This window comes from Euphorbia lathyris, chromosome 2, assembly GCF_963576675.1.
Source record: "Euphorbia lathyris chromosome 2, ddEupLath1.1, whole genome shotgun sequence".
In the NCBI taxonomy this organism is placed as follows: Eukaryota; Viridiplantae; Streptophyta; class Magnoliopsida; order Malpighiales; family Euphorbiaceae; genus Euphorbia; species Euphorbia lathyris.
In genome coordinates this window covers 32,613,797-32,632,702 of record NC_088911.1, presented here as the reverse complement: position 1 = coordinate 32,632,702, position 18,906 = coordinate 32,613,797, and the positions used below count along the sequence as shown (strand labels likewise).

Sequence of the window (18,906 nt, the reverse complement as noted above, 5' to 3'; positions counted from 1 at the left end):
TAAGTAATTTAAAGTCTCTTATCTCTGTCCATTATTAAAGCGAAAATCTCCATCGGATAAATTATATAATAGTTAGGATTGATAAAGTATTTATAAGTGTTTTAAATTTTTAAATAAATTTATTTAAATATTAAATTTGATGGTTTTAAAACTGTTTTTTTTTCTATACCTTATTGAAAATCTGATAAAAAAATAAAAATAAAGTTATGATATTTTGATATTTTAAGATTTAAAATAATATAATAATAAAACAAAAATAAAAATTTGATTTTTTTTTGATGTAATTTGCTCCAAACCAAACTACAGTATATTATCCATTACTTGAAGGCCTGGGCTTCTATTTCCGGGCCTATGGCCTGCTACCGACTTTAAACACGTGTCCTGCCACGTGGTGCGAAATTGCAAAATTTTCCACTCCCGCCAGGCCCAAAATTAAATAAAAAAACCCAGCCAAAATAGTTCTTCCCTCCCCCCTTTTGTAATTTCCACACTCTTCCTCGACAAGTTTTGGGGAACTCCATTCTTCCTTTTCGCATTCAGGAAAGCTGTTCAGCCTTACTATAAACCCCTTCAAATCTCCTTTCTCCCCTGTTTCTAAGAACACTGTCTGATTCAATTCAATGTTGGAGCCTAACTCTCCGTCCAAGCCATTTCTCGGCGTGCGTTTTGTCCTCTTTGGTTTTGATCCCGGCAACGAATCCCAGGTTTCCTTCTCTTCCATTAATTGTGCTTCTGTTTCTTCAAGTTCCTGTTTTAATGTTATCATATATGTAGGTTCGAGCCAAGCTTCTCAATGGCGGCGGAGTAGATACTGTTCAGTACAGCCAAAATTGTACTCATGTTATTGTAGATAAGATTGTTTATGTGAGTTCTTTTGCCATTTTTTCGCTTCTAATTGTCAATTGATTTCAGTGTTTAAGCATAAGTTTAAGGTACTCAACCAAATGTAGTTTTGTTTAGATTCCTTTTTGTATTGTGTAGGATGATCCTCGATGTGTAAATGCGAGGAAAGATGGAAAGACACTAGTCACTGTTTTATGGGTGGACCATAGTCATGACATTGGAATGGCTGTTGATTCCACTTCTGTGAGTTTCATCATTTGATTGCTTGTTTTTCTCTTTGGTTGAATTACTATTATGTACGTATTGAACTGCACACTGTGCCTCCTGTATAGTTGTTGCTGCTTGCGATCTAACTAGTACTTTACTTTGCCTTGAAACTATTGATACATGTAATTGGTGTTCCTTTCTCGAAAATTGGTTCGTTCTTTTACTGGTGTCTGCATAGAGTTAGTTTGTTGATGAATGCTTTTGTGCAGATAATGTATAGACCTCCCAGGAATTCGAATGGAATTCCGGGTGCCAACAATTTAATTGTATGCTTAACTGGATACCAAAGACAAGATCGAGATGACATTATGGTATGCCAGTTCATCTGTATTCTCCTATTGTTTACACTTCTTGTTGCCGAGTCGCTGAGCTTGGTGCTTTTCTTCTGATTTTATGGCTGTGGCTTTGCCTTTTTTGCAGACCATGGTCAGCCTGATGGGTGCACAGTTTTCTAAGCCTTTGGTTGCAAACAAAGTTACTCATCTCATATGCTATAAATTTGAAGGTAGAATTGATTTTCTTAATTACAAAGAGCTCATTCTGATTCAACTGGGATTTATAGTTTTATATTGTATGTGTTGAATTTCTTCCTTGTTTTTTTAGGTGTTCCTTGTCTGCAGTTAATGACTGGTTACACTAAATTATTTTGGCATGTGTTGTATCTGCTACCTGTTGTACTAGTTGACGCATCAAAGGATAGCTATTCATCCATTAATCACTGGATTACAATGTTAGATATTAGCCGAACATGGTTAAACATAACACCAAAATCCCAAGTGCTACTCTTATAATTATTTTATCATAATTGATTAATATGATGGCCCATACAGGATTTCTGAATAGAAAATGTAAATTGGGAGTGGACGTTCTCCGGTATTTTTGTTATGATCTCTGAAGTTTGCTTCCATTGTCACAATTCTAGTTGGCGTGTTCATTAAGCCAAAATGGTTTCATGTATGGCTGATCATGAGTTGACATTGTGCATTTTGTTTGCCCTTCCATTTTTGTTAGTGTGAGTGAGAGAAAGCTCATGACTCCGAAGTGAGTTTGTGGTAGCAGATATTCAAATTGATGTGCAAATAATTTGTTCATCAACTTTTTTTTTTCTTATTTCACAATTCTTGCAAAAGTATTATTTTATGCATTTCCCATTACCGCCTCATGCTTGCCTGCTTGTATATTCTGAGTGCCTTGTTATGGTTGGTTATTAATGTAGAGCTTCTGTTTACCTCACATTCTATTCAGGTGAGAAGTATGAGCTTGCCAATAAATTGAAGAAAATTAAGCTTGTTAACCATCGTTGGTTGGAAGATTGGTAAGTCAGCGTTTTGTTCTATGTTCTTTTTTGTTTTTTTAATAAAAAAGAGTATTGCATAAGTACTATTAGTGAATATGTAAAAAAGTGTATAACCTTTTCTTGTTCTGCAGCTTAAGGGATTGGGAGCTTCTTCCTGAAGATAACTATAGCAAGAGGTGAGGGATTTGATGAAGTCTGCAAATTTAAGTTCTAGGGCCAAATGAGATGAATTTTCTTCATTAGCTGATTTTGTTTTTATATTTTGTTGTCTGTCTTTTTACCCGAAAATATTCGGGTTGTTTGTCGGAAAATATTGTGCTGGGAAATATTTTCCTGATTTTCCGGTGTTTTTTTCTTAGGAAAATAAGTTAACGGAAAATTTTAGGTTAGTCAACAGAAAATATACGAGGAATATGACTAAAATGTTTTACCCTTTTGAAAAGAGTAAGCATTTTCCTAAACCATTTGGAACTTGACTCCGTTTCTAACTTTTTTTAAAATAGCAGCCACCCACCACTTATTCATGTTTTTTGGTTTTGTAGCCAAACATCGGAAAATATTTTATTTTTCAACAAATATTTTTCTTTTACCTTATATTTTCCGGCAAACAAACTGGGCCTAATCTAATTGTTTGGGCTGAGGTATGGTTGTGAATGGTATGATATGGTATGGCATGATTGATGATGTATCTATAGGTGTCAAATAACAGATTTAACAACCATATCATACTGCTCTAAGTTTAAAAAAGGACTGCAAAGAAAGTAGATAATTTTAGTTACTGCATCCAGTTTTGAGAAGTTCTAAACCTATAATAGTATGGCATGAATGATAAAATTGAATTTTTGGGGGTTGAAGATTTTGATTGCTTGATATTGCTCTTAATACTATTCATCTATAAGGGCTTAGTTCTCTCCCTTTTGCTTCAGTGGCTATGAGATGGAGATGATGGAAGCTGAAGCTAAAGATTCGGAGGAGGATGCTGAGAACATCACAGAGAGGCAGTTGAGTCGCAAAATGGTAAATAAGAGCCCCCAATTGAAAATTGAAACCCCCAAACATAGTCCATTGCCCAAATCAATTGGAGAGGGGCAAAATGTGCTTCTTAACTTAAGTGAGCCTGAAAATCTCCCAAGTTCTGTGAACGGCATAAAAGCTACTGGCAGAAAGATTGGAGCTGATCCTGCGTCAGATTTTAGAGCTAATAATGTTTCTGTGGAGCTGTTCTGTTTGGACGCAGGTACTTCCACTGCTGGTACTTCTTTTAGCATACCCAATCCACAAGAAGGAACTCCAAGTCCTAGAAGAGGGGATAGTGTCTCGGTATCTGTACCAAGCAGCGCTGAAAAGTCTCATTTTGATTCAAGGTTCAGTGCTGTAAGTTATACAAGGAAATCCCCACAGAAATTTCCATTATCGTTTTTCTCTCGGGAGCCTGGCAATATTGATGGCTCTCCTAAAATGCAATCGGGTGAACCCTCAAGTATCACTTCTTCTGCCAAAGGTCAAAATGCTAAGGACATTATTGGATCAGGTCATGCTGAATATCTTCGAGGAAATGAAGTTCCTCACAAAGAAGCATCAAGCAGTAAAAATCAGAAGTTAGATGTTCCAAGTTCTAACCTCGAACAGCAGAATATTAGTCATGATGTACGAACAACTGTGACAAAAAGTCCATCGGTTCGTCGCAAAATCCAGCAATCAGGATCTTTGTCTTTGGTTGATGGTCTCTCTGATATCAATAAATACTCCACTCCTGAGGGTGATTGTGGTATAGTTGGTGCCAGTGCTGCAAAGAGGTCACAAACTGATATTTCAATTCCCACATCATCAACATTTGAAGAAAGACCATCCATACAGGGTCCGCTATTCATTGAAAAATTGACTCCAGAGGCCCTGCACGATGAGGTTTTGAATGGGAAGACACCACCAACATCATCCAGGCGAACGAGAAAGTCTGGTTTTGTTGGCAAGCCTGAAGGTGGAGTTTTTGATTTTGAAAAATCTGAACATATAGTTGTGGAGGCTAGGACACAGTTACATCAGCAGGAAGAAAACCAGGTTCCATCTCCCTTTAACAGAAACAAAGAGGTAGAGAAATCTCAAACGATGGCTAATGTGGAAGAGCTTCAGGAGGGAAATGGCAATTCACTTACCAAGCCAGTTAGGAAGAAGACAATTTCCAAGAGGGGTTCAAGACCAACATTGAAAAAAGCTGCTAAACAAAAAGGGTCTATTTATTCAAATAAAACGTTGGTTCAAAATGATCCTCAAATACATTTGTCTAGAGAGACAGCAGCTAATGTGAAATCTAACAATGCCAATGCGTCTGAAACAGCTGTCAATGTTACTGAGGTAGTCGAGGTGGAGACCAAAACTATCAAAAGTTCTAAAGATAAGGTAGAGAGTGAAGCTAATTTTATGGATGCTGAAACTGAACCACCAGAGGATAAAGATGAAAGTGTGGATGTTCATAATGAAGACAATTCTGAGGTGGCTGATTTGTTGCATAAAGCAGATAATATGATGGACATTGATCCAGAGGGAGCTCAGCATTCAACACCAAATATTTCTGCTGGTACAAATGATAACTCGAAGGAAGAGGAATCCATTCAACGCCAGCAGAAAGATGAAACAATCTGCAAACGAAACAGTAGAAATATGAAAGTATGTAAAGGCAAACAGAAGGCATTAGGTAAGACCCAGACAAAAACTGTCCCTAGTGTCTTTGAAGAAGCAAAATCTGAGAATGATTTACATAGACAAGGGACTAGTGATGGAAAGAATAGCAAAGGAAAAGCTGTGAAAAAGCTGAAGGCTAAGCCAAATTCTAAAGCACATGTTAAAAGCAAATCGGATTCTAGAAAGAAATTAGAGAGCTTTATAGAAGTTGAGAAAGAGAATAAACCGATTGTTGATGGAGATGAAAGTACAGGTCCACCCATAGAGCATGCTGAAAATGGATATACATCTAATACAGCACCTATGGAGATTCAGAAGAAGTCTAAGAAAAGGAATTCTAGTTGCCTTCCGCTAACAGAAGATAAAAAGCTTGTGAAAGTCGAACCTGTATGTTTTATAGTGAGTGGACATAGGCTGCAGAGGAAGGAGTTTCAGCATGTTATTAGGCGTTTGAAAGGAAAATTCTGCAGAGACTCTCATCAGTGGTCATACCAGGCAACACATTTCATAGCTCCAGATCCAATTCGTAGGACAGAAAAGTTTTTTGCGGCTGCAGCCTCTGGAAGGTAAAATATTCCCTAAATTCCTGTCAGGATTTTGCATTTCTATTCAGTTTTAATTTTCAAGACTGCTGTATGCATGCCTAGTGTCAAATGGCTTAAGGATTTGTATTCTTAATTCTTTGGCAAAATAGTTGCATAATAGACTGAATGTCTATTAATATATTGAACGCAGGTGGATTCTTAAGACAGACTATTTAAGTACCTCTAGTCAAGCAGGAAGGTTTTTGGATGAGAAGCCGTATGAATGGCACAAGAATGGCCTAAATGAAGACGGAGCAATTAATTTAGAGGCTCCTAGGAAGTGGCGGCTTTTACGGGAGAAAACTGGTCACGGTGCCTTCTATGGCATGCGTATCATCATTTATGGTGAATGCATTGCACCACCTTTGGTATGTTTTCTTTTTAGATATCATTTTCTGTACTTCCTTATTTGCATTGTCACGGAACCATTTGAACTAAAAGCTCAAGCTGATAGTTAAATTCAGCTTGAGTTTTTAGTTCAAACGGTAAGTGGTCCAGGGTTCGATTCATGACAGCTCCCATTTGTTGAGTTAATTGCAGGACATGGTAACATGGGTCTGTGTTGTGCACACTTCAAGCCCAGTAGGTATTCGCGTGTGGGTGTGTCAGATATTAAATAAAGTGGACCTTTAACTATCAGTTTGAGTTTTTAGTTCAAACGGTTTCATGATATGCATAAACTATATAAGCTGCAAAAATATATTAGGATTTTGACTTTCATGTGAATTAAATACTTAAGCTTGCATAATATGTTCTTTTGATCCACACTCGGCACTTGCTCAACAAACAGGATACACTGAAACGAGCCGTGAAGGCTGGCGACGGGACGATATTAGCAACATCTCCTCCTTACACTCGCTTCCTCACATCTGGGGTTGACTTTGCTGTTGTCAGCCCTGGCATGCCACGTGTTGATCTATGGGTGCAAGAGTTCCTCCGACATGAGATACCCTGCGTTGTTGCTGATTACTTGGTGGAGTATGTGTGCAAGCCTGGTTACTCTCTTGAGAAACACGTGCTATACAACACTCATGCTTGGGCAGAGAAGTCGGTTAAGAACTTGTCGAGTAAGGCAAAAGAGATCGTTGAGACATTGCCATTGGATGATCATAGTGATAATGATCTAGCCTGTGAGGTTTGTGGGTTATGCGATAGAGGAGATGTAATGCTGATATGCGGTGATGAAAGTGGTTCTGCCGGTTGTGGGAAAGGGATGCACATAGACTGCTGTGATCCTCCTCTTCAAGGAATTCCAGTGGATGACTGGTTTTGTCCCAAATGTATTGGTAAGAGCAGCAGTAACAGTAAGACTCCTCTTAAGAAAAGGAGAAAAGGTTCTTCGGTGAAGAACAAATGAATTTCTTAATTGTAGAGTTTAGACTATGAACTGTAGCCAGACCTGTACTTTTTATTATACTTAGTCTCAGTCAATTGTAAAATTCTTGTAAAATTTCTATTGCAAAAATTGATAATTGGTTGCAGGACTGTAAAATATAGTTTGGTTTTATTTTGCAAATGTATAATATAATATCCTGAAGTTTTATATTTCTGCCACACTTAGCTAATAATAACACCAATATTGGGATGAGATAGTAGAAACTGGAAATTTAGACTGATGAAAGTAGCAGAAACCACAAATTGGTTTGTAGGGGGGAGTTTTTAGGTATCTTTTCTCACGTTCCTTTATTTTCCATCTGTAATTGAGTGGGAGTACTCATTATATAGCATGAGATTATTTCCGTTAAGAACAAAACTAGTGCTAGGGATTAGGACAAGTTTTACGTTAAAGTTTGAGATTGATCAACCAAATTTGCCTTGGTATTCTACTTTCCATATCAGAGTATTATACATTCTAAATTTGTTCATGAGTCGGAGAAAGGAAAATAGCAACTCACATTATATTTAGATTGGGCCTCGGGCCGGATTAGATCAAGTTAATATCATTGATTCCAAGTTTAGCCCAGTCCTTTTGACTACTATATATTTTATAGGGTAATTAATTTATTAGTCCTTATATTTTGACACAACACATTGTTTAGTTCCTGTATTTTCTAAAATACATTGTAAGGTCCCTAACCTTTTTCTCAGTGAACTGTTTAGTCCTTCCGTCTGTTTATTAGATTTTTTACCGCTTATGATTTCGGAAATGACTAAATTACCCTTTACTATTTACCTTCAAATTTTAGAAGAGGAAATCTAATTTAGAATAAGTAGTTATTTGTATGGAGAACAATAAAAAGAAAAGGCTCAATGCTTATGAATTTGAATGATTAAAAAGAAAATCAAGAAGAAGAACACTCAAAGTTGATTTCAGATGCATTAGGTTTAAAGAAAAGGAAAAGAAGAACGCAACTCCAAATCGACTAACAAAATCTTCATGAGAGTCTAACGGCAGGGACTAAACAGTTCACCGAGAAAAACATTAGGGACTAAACAGTTCATCAAGAAAAAGATTAGGGACTTTATCATGTGTTTTTGAAAGTATAGGGACTAGACAGTATGTTTTGTCAAAATATAGGGACTAATAAATTAATTTACCCTATTTTATATTAAAAATAAATTTAAATTTAAATTTATTTGACAAGTCTTACAATTTGTTTTTGGAATATTAATGCTAAGTTACTTTCTCAAATTTGGAGATGATGCATATATTTATGGCACCGCAGATATTGATGATTCATTTTCCAAATTAAAATCATTAATATTAAATATTGCTCAAATTTATCACTTGTTTACTCATCTGATGCATATGCAAGATTTCAGAGATTAAAGTATCTTTCTCTATCCGAATGTGATAGAGTTGAAGAGATATATGAATATTAATCCAACTTATGAGTGGATCCAAGCCGAGCTAGACCGAGTCAATTCTCAAATATGGATGTTAAAAACTCTCAAAACCAAACCAACTCATGAACATGTCTATCTAAATGTAATTCTACAAACTCCCAATGTTATTACAATCTAAGCATTTTAGTGCTTGTTTAATTTGTCTAAATTTCACATTCTCCATTCATGTGTTATGCATGAAAAAGAATAGTATCAGGTTTCCAGATCAAGGTTATATTTCCTTGTTTTTGTCACCAAAGCTACATTGCTTCGGCTTTGGCCCATATCAACATGCATGGGTGCTTAAACACCCAAGCCCATAAAGCATTAGATTCATGACTGTTTAGCTTTTAAATAATATAATAGAGTTGCCTAATTCTGTATACAGTTTCTGATAGAGTTTTCTAATGTTTTCCGACAATTAAACCGCTCCTTTGAATCTGACTCTGTGTATTATTTGGACCAAGATGTATAATAAAAGGTGAGAAATAAAGCAATCTGTTTGTAAATGTAGCTGATTTTTGCACAAAATAGTGGGCATTACATTACGCATATTGATACTATGCCGCCGGCTTGAAAACTGAGACAGCTAAATTATTATTAAATTGACCCAGTTTTTGAGATTTTGGGCCCAAAAAAAACAAGAAAATGGAAGTTTAGCTTTACGCGCAAGCCATCTGGATAAATAGGGTGCGGATGACTCTTTGACTAGGTCAAACAAGTAGCTATTTTAATTTTACTTTTATTTTTGGAACAACAGTAGCTAGTTTATCTGTGTAGGTCAATTGACGGTTGTTTGACTTTCAACACCTATTAAGCACCATTTCAACTAGACCTGGCAATTATCATGTTTCGTGTCAAAATCGTGTTATCTCATATTTATGTTCCATATGGTTTTATATGTTATAAATACTAGAAAAATGATTTTCGTATCAATCGTGTTTTCGTGTCAGAAATTGCCACCTCTAATTTCAACATCCGTTCTTTGTGTTTACATTTCAACTATAGCTGGACTGGAATGCATGGGTTATGCACAAACAATTTGTACATTAATTATTTTTATAAAATAATTATTAAAATAAAACTAAATAAAGAGCGGATAGGGTATCAAACCGATAAAAATAAATAAATAGAAAAATGGACAAACTGAAGTCATTAAGCTAAGGGAAACAAACCATCAAACCATCGAGAAGCATTTTAGGGTAGAAAATCAAAGCTCTGTTTAAAGATGAGGAAATTAATTCATGTCAATGTGTTATCAAGATAGGTCGAAATGAAGCCAAAAAAATAAAATAAAAACAAATCTAATAAATCGGTTTTACAGTTCATGATCACATAAACCTTAATGCCTTTATAATATTTGGTCCTTAAAGTGCATGCGAACATTCCTATTCCGCTCCAATATAGAATTTCTCTTTTGGTCCTTCATTTTTCTTGAATAATTTACTTCTCGATCCTTCCTCTTTTCTTATTCTTCTAATTTTACTTTTATCTTTTTTTATTTATCCTTTATGTTTTTAAATTGTGGAATTTTCTTTTAATCTTTATATCTTAGGATTTTAGGTTATAAATTCATAACTCTTTTAGGTGCTATACTTTAAACCTGGCAACAAAAACTTATGCTCAGTGCATATTTATACTTTTAAATTTGATGAGTTTTATCTATTTGTACTCTGTAATTTTAAAATAACACATTGCACATCTATAGTTGGCTTTAAAAACTCATTGCATATATATAGTTGACTTTAAAAATCTATCACATACCTAGTTGGCTTATTCGAACATTCTGCACACAAAATTATTAATCTGTCATCTTTGACAGATTAGGCTGCATATAAAACAAACTCATGTTCGAATAAGCCAACTACAAGTAGGTGATGGGTTTTTAAAGATAGCTATAGATGTGTAATAGGTTTTTAAAGTCAACTATAAATGTGTGATAATTATTTTAAAAGTTGAGGGTACCAATAGACAAAACATACCAAGTTTGAAGGTATAAATATGCATTAAGCCAAAAACTTATTATTGTATATTAGCTATCAATTTAAATTTTTAATTCAAACAGTTTCATGATATGATATCGAAATCTTTTACATCAAGTGATCGAAAGTTCAAATAATGACAAACTCATTCATCAAGTGATTGAAGATTCAAATACTGACAAACTCATTTATTAATTAAATTTCAACATAGGATAATATAGCCATTTCAATTTGAGAGTTTATTAAGTTGGAAATTTTTCTTTGTTCATTTATGGTTAAAATGAACACAAATTATTCGTTTCAACCATTCCATGCATCAAAAGAGTCGAATCTATTAATTCAAAAACCATTCAATACCTAATGGTTATAATATTAAAAAAATCTAACTAGTTTGTTTATAAGTAAAATGCTAATTTAAAATTTTAATAGTTGATGGAACGATTATTAGGTCTTTAATTACCGTTAGTTAGAATGATGACATAGTTGTTCTCTCATGAAGTTAATTAATAATTAGCAATTGTAAATTCGTAATTACTTGTTGAATCGAATATGGATCCTACCAGTTCCCACATTCGATTATGTTTTTGTAGTTATGTTTTTGGAGAATGAATATACTTATAAGAAAAGACAGAAGAATAATTATGTCAGATATATATTTATGTGGAATTAAGCTATCAAAACCCTTTGACAAAGTGGGTATCCTCTCTGCTTAATCAAATAATTAATTAATCTAAATATCATAATTAGTATAAATTTAATTAATTTTAGGCATTGAGAGAGAAGTGATAAGCACATGAAATTAAATATGAATTATGATAAACATCACATGGGATGGGTCTGACTGACATCATCATATCTGGCCACGAACTCTCCCCTTTCCAATGTTCCCAACATTCAAACATCACGTGTGTGTTCTTCTCCTTTTCAACAATTAATCCCCTTTTTTCTTCTCCTCTAACCATCTACTTGATATCCACCCTTAGAGATGCCAAATCCCGTGTGTGCCGGATGTGATGATGCGGCCATCTTTCCACTAGCAACGATCCCGAAGCCGAGGGATGAGGAGCTTAGTGTCAAAGCTAGCGAGGGCTATTGAGAGCCACCCAAGAAAGAAGGAAGCATCGGCAGTCATCCTAATACGCGGGGCGTGTCTATCGTTACGCGGGGCGTGCAGAGCCCAATCCGGGAAGGGAGTCCAGAAGGTCATCCACGCGGGGCGCAGATCAGGCGTCCGGAAATAGTTCGACCCAGGAGGTCAACTACGCGGGGCATAATACCAGGGACGCCACGCGTGAACCCCATCAACGAGACGCACCAAGTTCAGGAGCTTCACCACGCGGGGCGTAGCAGGACCCACGCGGGGCGTGTCCCGCCTGGAGGATACTTCTTCACCAAGTTCTTGTGTTGAGGACCATTTCTGATCTTCCTTATTTACAACTCATGCCACTCCCTATTTACCATCCATGCCACCCCTTTACTTTCAACCCATTTTACACTTATCTTATTATTTTAAGTATCTATGTTCTTTACCCTTTATTGTAATTTGGCAATTAGGTTTTAGATGATATAAAGTCATCTCTTGTCATTGTAATAGTTAACTTTTTATCAAATACAAATTAATCATCTTCTTTGTGAAGCTTTTGTTAAGGTTTGAAACCTTCAATAATGGGGAATCTTTGATTTCCTACGGATTTAGCCCGTAAAACCCAGGATTAACTCCTAGTTTAGCTAGAGAAGAAATATGTTTGTGAGTTTACGATTAAAACTCTCAGACGACTTTAATCTGTATCAGTTGGTATCAGAGCCGATCGTTTTCCTTAATGGAGACTTCTTTCGACTATGGTTCAACCAAGTTCATCTCATAGATCCGAAGAAACTTTCAACAAGGTGTTGGAGAATCTCGAAGCCATCATGAGGAGGTATAGAGAGAGTACTAGGGAGGATTTTTGGGTGATCAACGAGCTAACGAGGGAGTTTGTGGCATCTTTGGAGAGTCGCAAGCAAGGAGACCGAAATGATTCCCAATCCACCATAGAAGTTCCTCCTAAAGATCCATCACCAATCTTTTCTCCTTTACACATTGAAGAGGTAAATCCAAAGCTTTCAATTCTTGATGTGGAAGTTGTGGGTATGCCTACTATTAGTGAGAATTTGGTTGTTTGTGGTGTTGTTAGCAATTTAAATTCTCATTGTGGAGTTGTTGATAATGAATTTATGAATGAGGATTTAAATGTATGTGTGGATGAGGAGGAAGGGATGTTTGTATGTGAGAACATGGGGAAGATTGACTTTGTGTGTGGAAATATTGAGGGAACCCATGTTGCAAGAGATACTCCCCAAGTGTTTGATGAAATGCCCCTTAGGCCTAGCTATATGAGTATGCTTAAGGAAATTGATGGCATATGTCTTGAAGAGGGGGAGAAGGATTTGGGACTTGTTAATCTCTTTGAGGAGAATGAGGAAATCACATTATGTATAGAGATTGATGGCTATGGTGATGGGAGAGATGTTGGTGGTTCAACCATGTTGGGTGGTTGCATGTCTTTTGAGTCAAGCGGCTTAGCACGTGAATTAGTCGGCTTAAGCTATTGAGAGAAGCAAATGGAAACGATAGGTCATGGGAGAGAACGGATTGAGAACGAAGAGGAGAATGAAAGTGCGTATGATCATGGAGAAGATGAGATAGAGAAGGGAATTGAAGAGGATGAGCGCCGAAATGTTGAGTGGAACCAGTATGAGGCCGCTTATGAAGAAGACGAAGGTGGAGTTTACTATGATGAGGGTGAGCTTCGACACGTTGAGTGGGATCAACATGAGGCTCCTTATGAAGATGAGGAAGGTAGATTCCATTGTGATGATGAATTGGAGGACATTGAACGGGACCATAATGAGGATAACTATGAGTATGATGGGAGTAGGTTCCGTCATGAAGATGAGTTTGGGAATATTGAGTGGAGCTGAAACGAAGAAACTTATGATAGGAAAGAAGGTTGGCTCCAAGATAGCGATCAATCGGGGAGTGTTGAGTGGGGCCAAGTTAGTGAAGCGGCAACTCTAGAAGTCGGGAGATTGTTAACCCAAGGCAAAGAAGGAGTTGATACAAGTGTCCTTGGGATCACTATGGAGTGGGTTGACAAGTGCCGCCAGGATATTCCATTTGATATCGGCAATGAGCGAAGGGAAGTAGTGACCAATGTCCATGTCCGTGAAGTGGAGATCAAGGGGGTCCGAGGTTGGTCGGTTCAATATGTCGTGGGAGTGTGGAGGAGCCTCCAAGACATTGTGGAGGATTGGTTTGTCCAACTTCGACGAGATATTCCGTTTGATGTCGGTCGAAGATTAAAGCTAGTATCATGAGGATGAAACCCGGGGTGAGGCACTAGTTGAGATTTGGGGAACGGTTCAAGGAGAAGGAGAATCCGGCAATAGATGGAGTAGACTTCTTGAATTCATTTCGAACAACATCTTGGTTCGATTTAAGAGCTTAGGCCCGCTCAAAACGAACACGTCTCATCAATATGTAGCAAGTAACTTGGGGTCAAGTTCTTTTTAAGAGAGAGTGTATGATGCGGCCATCTTTCCACTAGCAACGACCCCGAAGCCGAGGGATGAGGAGCTTAGTGTCAAAGCTAGCGAGGGCTATTGAGAGCCACCCAAGAAGGAAGGAAGCATCGGCAGTCATCCTAACACGCGGGGCGTGTCTATCGTTACGCAGGGCGTGCAGAGCCCAATCCGGGAAGAGAGTCCAGAAGGTCATCCACGCGGGGCGTGCTTCCTCATACGCGGGGTGCAGATCAGGCGTCTGGAAATAGTTCGACCCATGAGGTCAACTACACGGGGCGTAATACCAGGGACGCCACACGTGAACCCTATCAACGAGACGCACCAAGTTCAGGAGCTTCACCACGCGGGGCGTGTCCCGCCTGGAGGATACTTCTTCACCAAGTTCTTGTGTTGGGGACCATTTCTGATCTTCCTTATTTACAACCTATGCCACTCCCTATTTACCATCCATGCCACCCCTTTACTTTCAATCCATTTTACCGTTATCTTATTATTTTAAGTAGCTATGTTATTTACCCTTTATTGTAATTTAGCAATTAGGTTTTAGATGATATAAAGTCATCTCTTGTCATTGTAATAGTTAACTTTTTATCAAATACAAATTAATCATCTTCTTTGTGAAGCTTTTGTTAAGGTTTGAAACCTTCAACAATGGGGAATCTTTGATTTCCTACGGATTTAGTCCGTAAAATCCGGGATTAACTCCTTCTAGTTTAACTAGAGAAGAAATATCTTTGTGAGTTTGCGATTAAAACTCTCAAACGACTTTAATCTGTATCACGTGAGCCGGTTTGTTTCAGCTGTTTCTGTTAGCTGTTGCTAATAGACAATATATATTAGTTGTTTTTTATGTAAAAAAGACGCGGCTGTTTTTAAATTTTAACAAACGCTATTCATCTCCTGTTTATTATTGAATGGCAAAATGCAATTTTGAAAAATGGAAATAGATAGACATTTAGAAAATTCTCGTTAGAAGTTTTGGAGATTTTTTTTTCATCCTCATTGGTACCAATGAAAAATCTCCATCCCAAAAAGAAAATAGAGCAAAAATAAGTGTGATTATTTCATGATGCATTTTGGCTTCTTACAATTTAAAATTATAGTATAGATAGACAGTATGAGATTCTACCAAACTTAAAAACCTTATTAAGACCATCTCCAAGGGCTCTCTAAATATAAAGAGAGCCCTTGGAATCCAGCTCCAACGAAGTTGGATTTGCTTGCGGCAAAGATATAAAGAGTCAACTTGCTTGCGGCAAAAGTTGGATTATTTTAATATATTTTTTTAAAAAAAAAAAAATCCTTTTATATGTTCATTCAATGTTATTTTAATATCATCAACTTGTATTGTTTATTCAATGTTATTTTTTTTTACTAATCTTAAATTCATTAAATGTTTGTTTAGTTATAATGTATTTATTTTTATATAACATTTATTTTAAATATTTTTTATAATGTATTAATTTCATGTATATTTATTTTTTGTACATGTATATTTATTATTTAGGTATTATTTTTTAGACGTATTCATGTTATTTAATCTCTAATTATAGTGTTATTTGATTTTTTATTGTGTTATAATTCTGTAGATAGCATATGAGATAGTGGGTTCTGTAATGATTCCCAAGGACATCACATGAGATAGTGGGTTCTGTAATAATTCTGTAGATAGCACATGGGATAGTGAGTTCTGTAATGATTCCAAAGGATAGCACATGGGATAGTGGGTTCTGTAATAATTCTGTAGATAGCACATGGGATAGTGAGATTTATGCTTTCTATAAGACCCACCCATCTCAGCCTTCATTATCACTCACTTGTGAAAATGGATCCATCAAACTTCCCCATGGAATATAGCATCATCACAACCCTCAATCAGTCTGAGTGTACTGAAAAGATGATTGAATATCAATTTGATGTTGTCCGCTCTTACGGACAAACATTTATTCAACCGGAAATGTTTCATCCCGATTTCCCATTTATGTCTTGTTTCAAACTTCCAATAAGGGGAGAGTTCCCCAGGAGCTCAATGCACATGTGTTGGTTCTTATGCTACATGCATTACATACCAATGAAATTTTTTTTATCTGAATGGTGTGATGGTCTATATGGGGGTACTATTCCTGCTAACGTACAAACATTTATGAAATGGTTTATGCCACTTGATGCATGGAATGCGTATTTTTCTCGATTGTTGTTTGAAAACATGAGGGTTTTTAGAGCAAACTATACACAAAGGAAAAATATTTCTGTAATATTTTTTCTAAAAGTGACACCGTCTACTGCATTTCATGAGCTTCATGGTGCTTATCCAACTTCTTTATGTGCAAATTGGCAATCTCTTCATAGTGCATCTATTTCTCTCCAACGAGCAAGTGCGCAGAAAAACAATTGCAGTGAAGTATGGGGACGTGCTGAAACACCATGGGCAAGTCTTCCATCTGATTATATCGACACAATCCATGAAGCTGTAGAGATTTTTGAGACCGAGCAGTCTATTGGGATTGATATGAGGGATTAACGTGTTTTTTAGTTTATGTGTGTTGTATTAGATTAATGTACTTTCCTTTAGTGTTTTTGATTGTTTTAGTTTTTTTAATGTAATTTCTCTTTAGTGTTATTGCAATGTTTTAATTTTTTTTAATGTATTTATTTGTTCGTGTTAAATCTTATATTTTTTCAAATTTTATAAAATTATATTTCAAATTAATAATAATAATAATTAATTGAATTATTAATTATTGATTTTAATAATTATCATTTAATTATTTAGTTTAAAATAAAAATATTAAATTATAAAACATAATAAATGGATATATTTTGATTAATAACATAAAGAATATAAATGTTATGTTTATTAAAAAAAATTCTTATGTGAAAAATGAATATAATAATAATAAAAGTTTTAAAGAGTGGGTAAAATAGAGTATATGGTTGGAGAACTTTCAATATAGCAACTCTATATTTAAAGATAGAGTAGAGAAAAATGAAGATAGAGTAGGCTAAATAGAGAACACGGTTGGAAATGACCTAAGCTTTAATACTTCTACATTAATTTCTTCAGAAAAAAAAAGCTTGTACATTAATAAATCGGTGTCAATAAAAATTGAATTTGATATCCAGTAGCATATAATCATACTGTTTTAAATTGGGTAAATTACACCCATGGCCACTGAACTTTATCCATTTTCACATTATGGCCACCGAACTTCATTTCTTTCGGTATGGCCACTGAACTTCACACTTTTTAACACCAGTGGCCACTTAACGTCTCAAAACGACCATTGACGGCTAAAAATAAAAAAATACAAAGAGTTAATGATATTCTAAGGAACTTTAATTCTTAAAAAATTTCGTTTTGAGGTCATTTAGGTGTTGTTTGGTTAGGAGAGAGAAAGCTCCAAAAAATGTGATTTTTGGAAATAAAAAATGTGGTTTCATGGTAAATGTCGTTGTGAACAAATTTAATTCTTGAATATTTTCATTTTGAGGTCGTTAACGATCATTAACGGTCATTTTGAGAAGTTAATTAAAATTGAGTGGCTACCGGTGTTAAAAAGTGTAAAGTTCAGTGGCAATACCGGAAAGAAATGAAGTTGAGTGAGCATAATATGAAAATGGGTAAAGTTCAGTGGTCATGGGTGTAATTTACCCGTTTTAAATTACTCCATCTGTTCCCCAATACATGTCTTTTAAAGTTAATGCACACTAATTAAGAAATGCAATTAATTTTAAGTAAAAGACTTTGTTACCCTTGTATTAATTGCATCCACTGGTAACTTTATCTATTCACAAGACAAAAAGTCAACTTAAATAGGGGTATATTTGGTAAAAATAAATTAATGTGCATAGATTGAAGCAAAGTGTCATGTATTGTGGAACAAAAAAATTCTCTAAAAAGACATGTATTGTGGAACGGATGGATTATTTAAGTTGAATATTTGGGATTCAAAGTATTTCATTTAAGTAGAGTAGCAGGTAAATTACATCCATGGGCACTGAACTTTATCGATTTTCATATTATAGTCACTGAACTTCAATTCTTAACAATACGGTCATTGAACTTTACAATTTTTAACACCGATGACAACTCAACTTTAACCATCTCCTCAAAATGATAGTTAACAACCTTAAAATGAAAATATTCAAGAATTAAAGTTGTTCTTAACGACATTTACTATGAAACCATAATTTTTTATTTTCCAAAATCATTCTTTTTTTGAAACTTTCTTTCTCTACAAAATCACCTTTCTCCTAACCAAACGCCTAAATAACATCAAAATAAAAAATTTCAAGAATTAAAATTGTTTAAAAATATCATTAACTCTTCGAATTTTTTATTTTGAAACGTTGATCAGTGGCCATCAGTGTTGAAAAGTATATAAAATTCAACGGTCAGAATGTTAAAATTATTAAAATTCAGTGGCCATGGTTGCATTTACCCGTAGAGTAGCATATCATCTCGATTTTATATCAAGTACCATTCATCTTCTTTAATACTTGTTGAAATAGAAATCAACTAATGCTATCCCAGCCTCCTTAACTTATTTAAATTGGTCATTTTACTTTCAACTCATCGAATGTTTTATTTACCCCCTTAACTTTATAAAAGTGGTATTTCTCACCCCTTATGATCCTACGTAACAGTAACTTTTTGTGTGTATGCAACAAAGGCATGAAGCGCGTGGATGTGGAAAATTGGACACTAACGATAATAAAAAGAAAAATTATAAAAATCCCTAAAATCTAAATCAAATCCATAATTCTTATTTCCTTCCTGATTCCTATTCTTTCTTCTTCATTCCTGTTGAATATAATCTTCTTCATTCCTGTTTTATCTCATTCATTACTCGATTTATTGGTT

At 35.4% G+C, this 18,906-nt stretch overlaps 1 protein-coding gene across 1 annotated transcript; it reads left to right on the top strand.

The window, feature by feature from the left end:
* Positions 1 to 490: 490 nt before the first annotated feature.
* LOC136217677 (BRCT domain-containing protein At4g02110) lies at positions 491 to 7,215 on the top strand. The gene is made up of 10 exons (XM_066004293.1): positions 491 to 704; positions 775 to 864; positions 982 to 1,086; positions 1,320 to 1,421; positions 1,531 to 1,615; positions 2,356 to 2,425; positions 2,539 to 2,583; positions 3,334 to 5,652; positions 5,822 to 6,038; positions 6,461 to 7,215. The coding sequence occupies exons 1-10, from the start codon at positions 621 to 623 to the stop codon at positions 7,025 to 7,027; spliced, it is 3,684 nt and encodes a 1,227-aa protein (XP_065860365.1). The 5' UTR covers positions 491 to 620; the 3' UTR covers positions 7,028 to 7,215.
* The last annotated feature ends 11,691 nt before the right edge of the window (positions 7,216 to 18,906 follow it).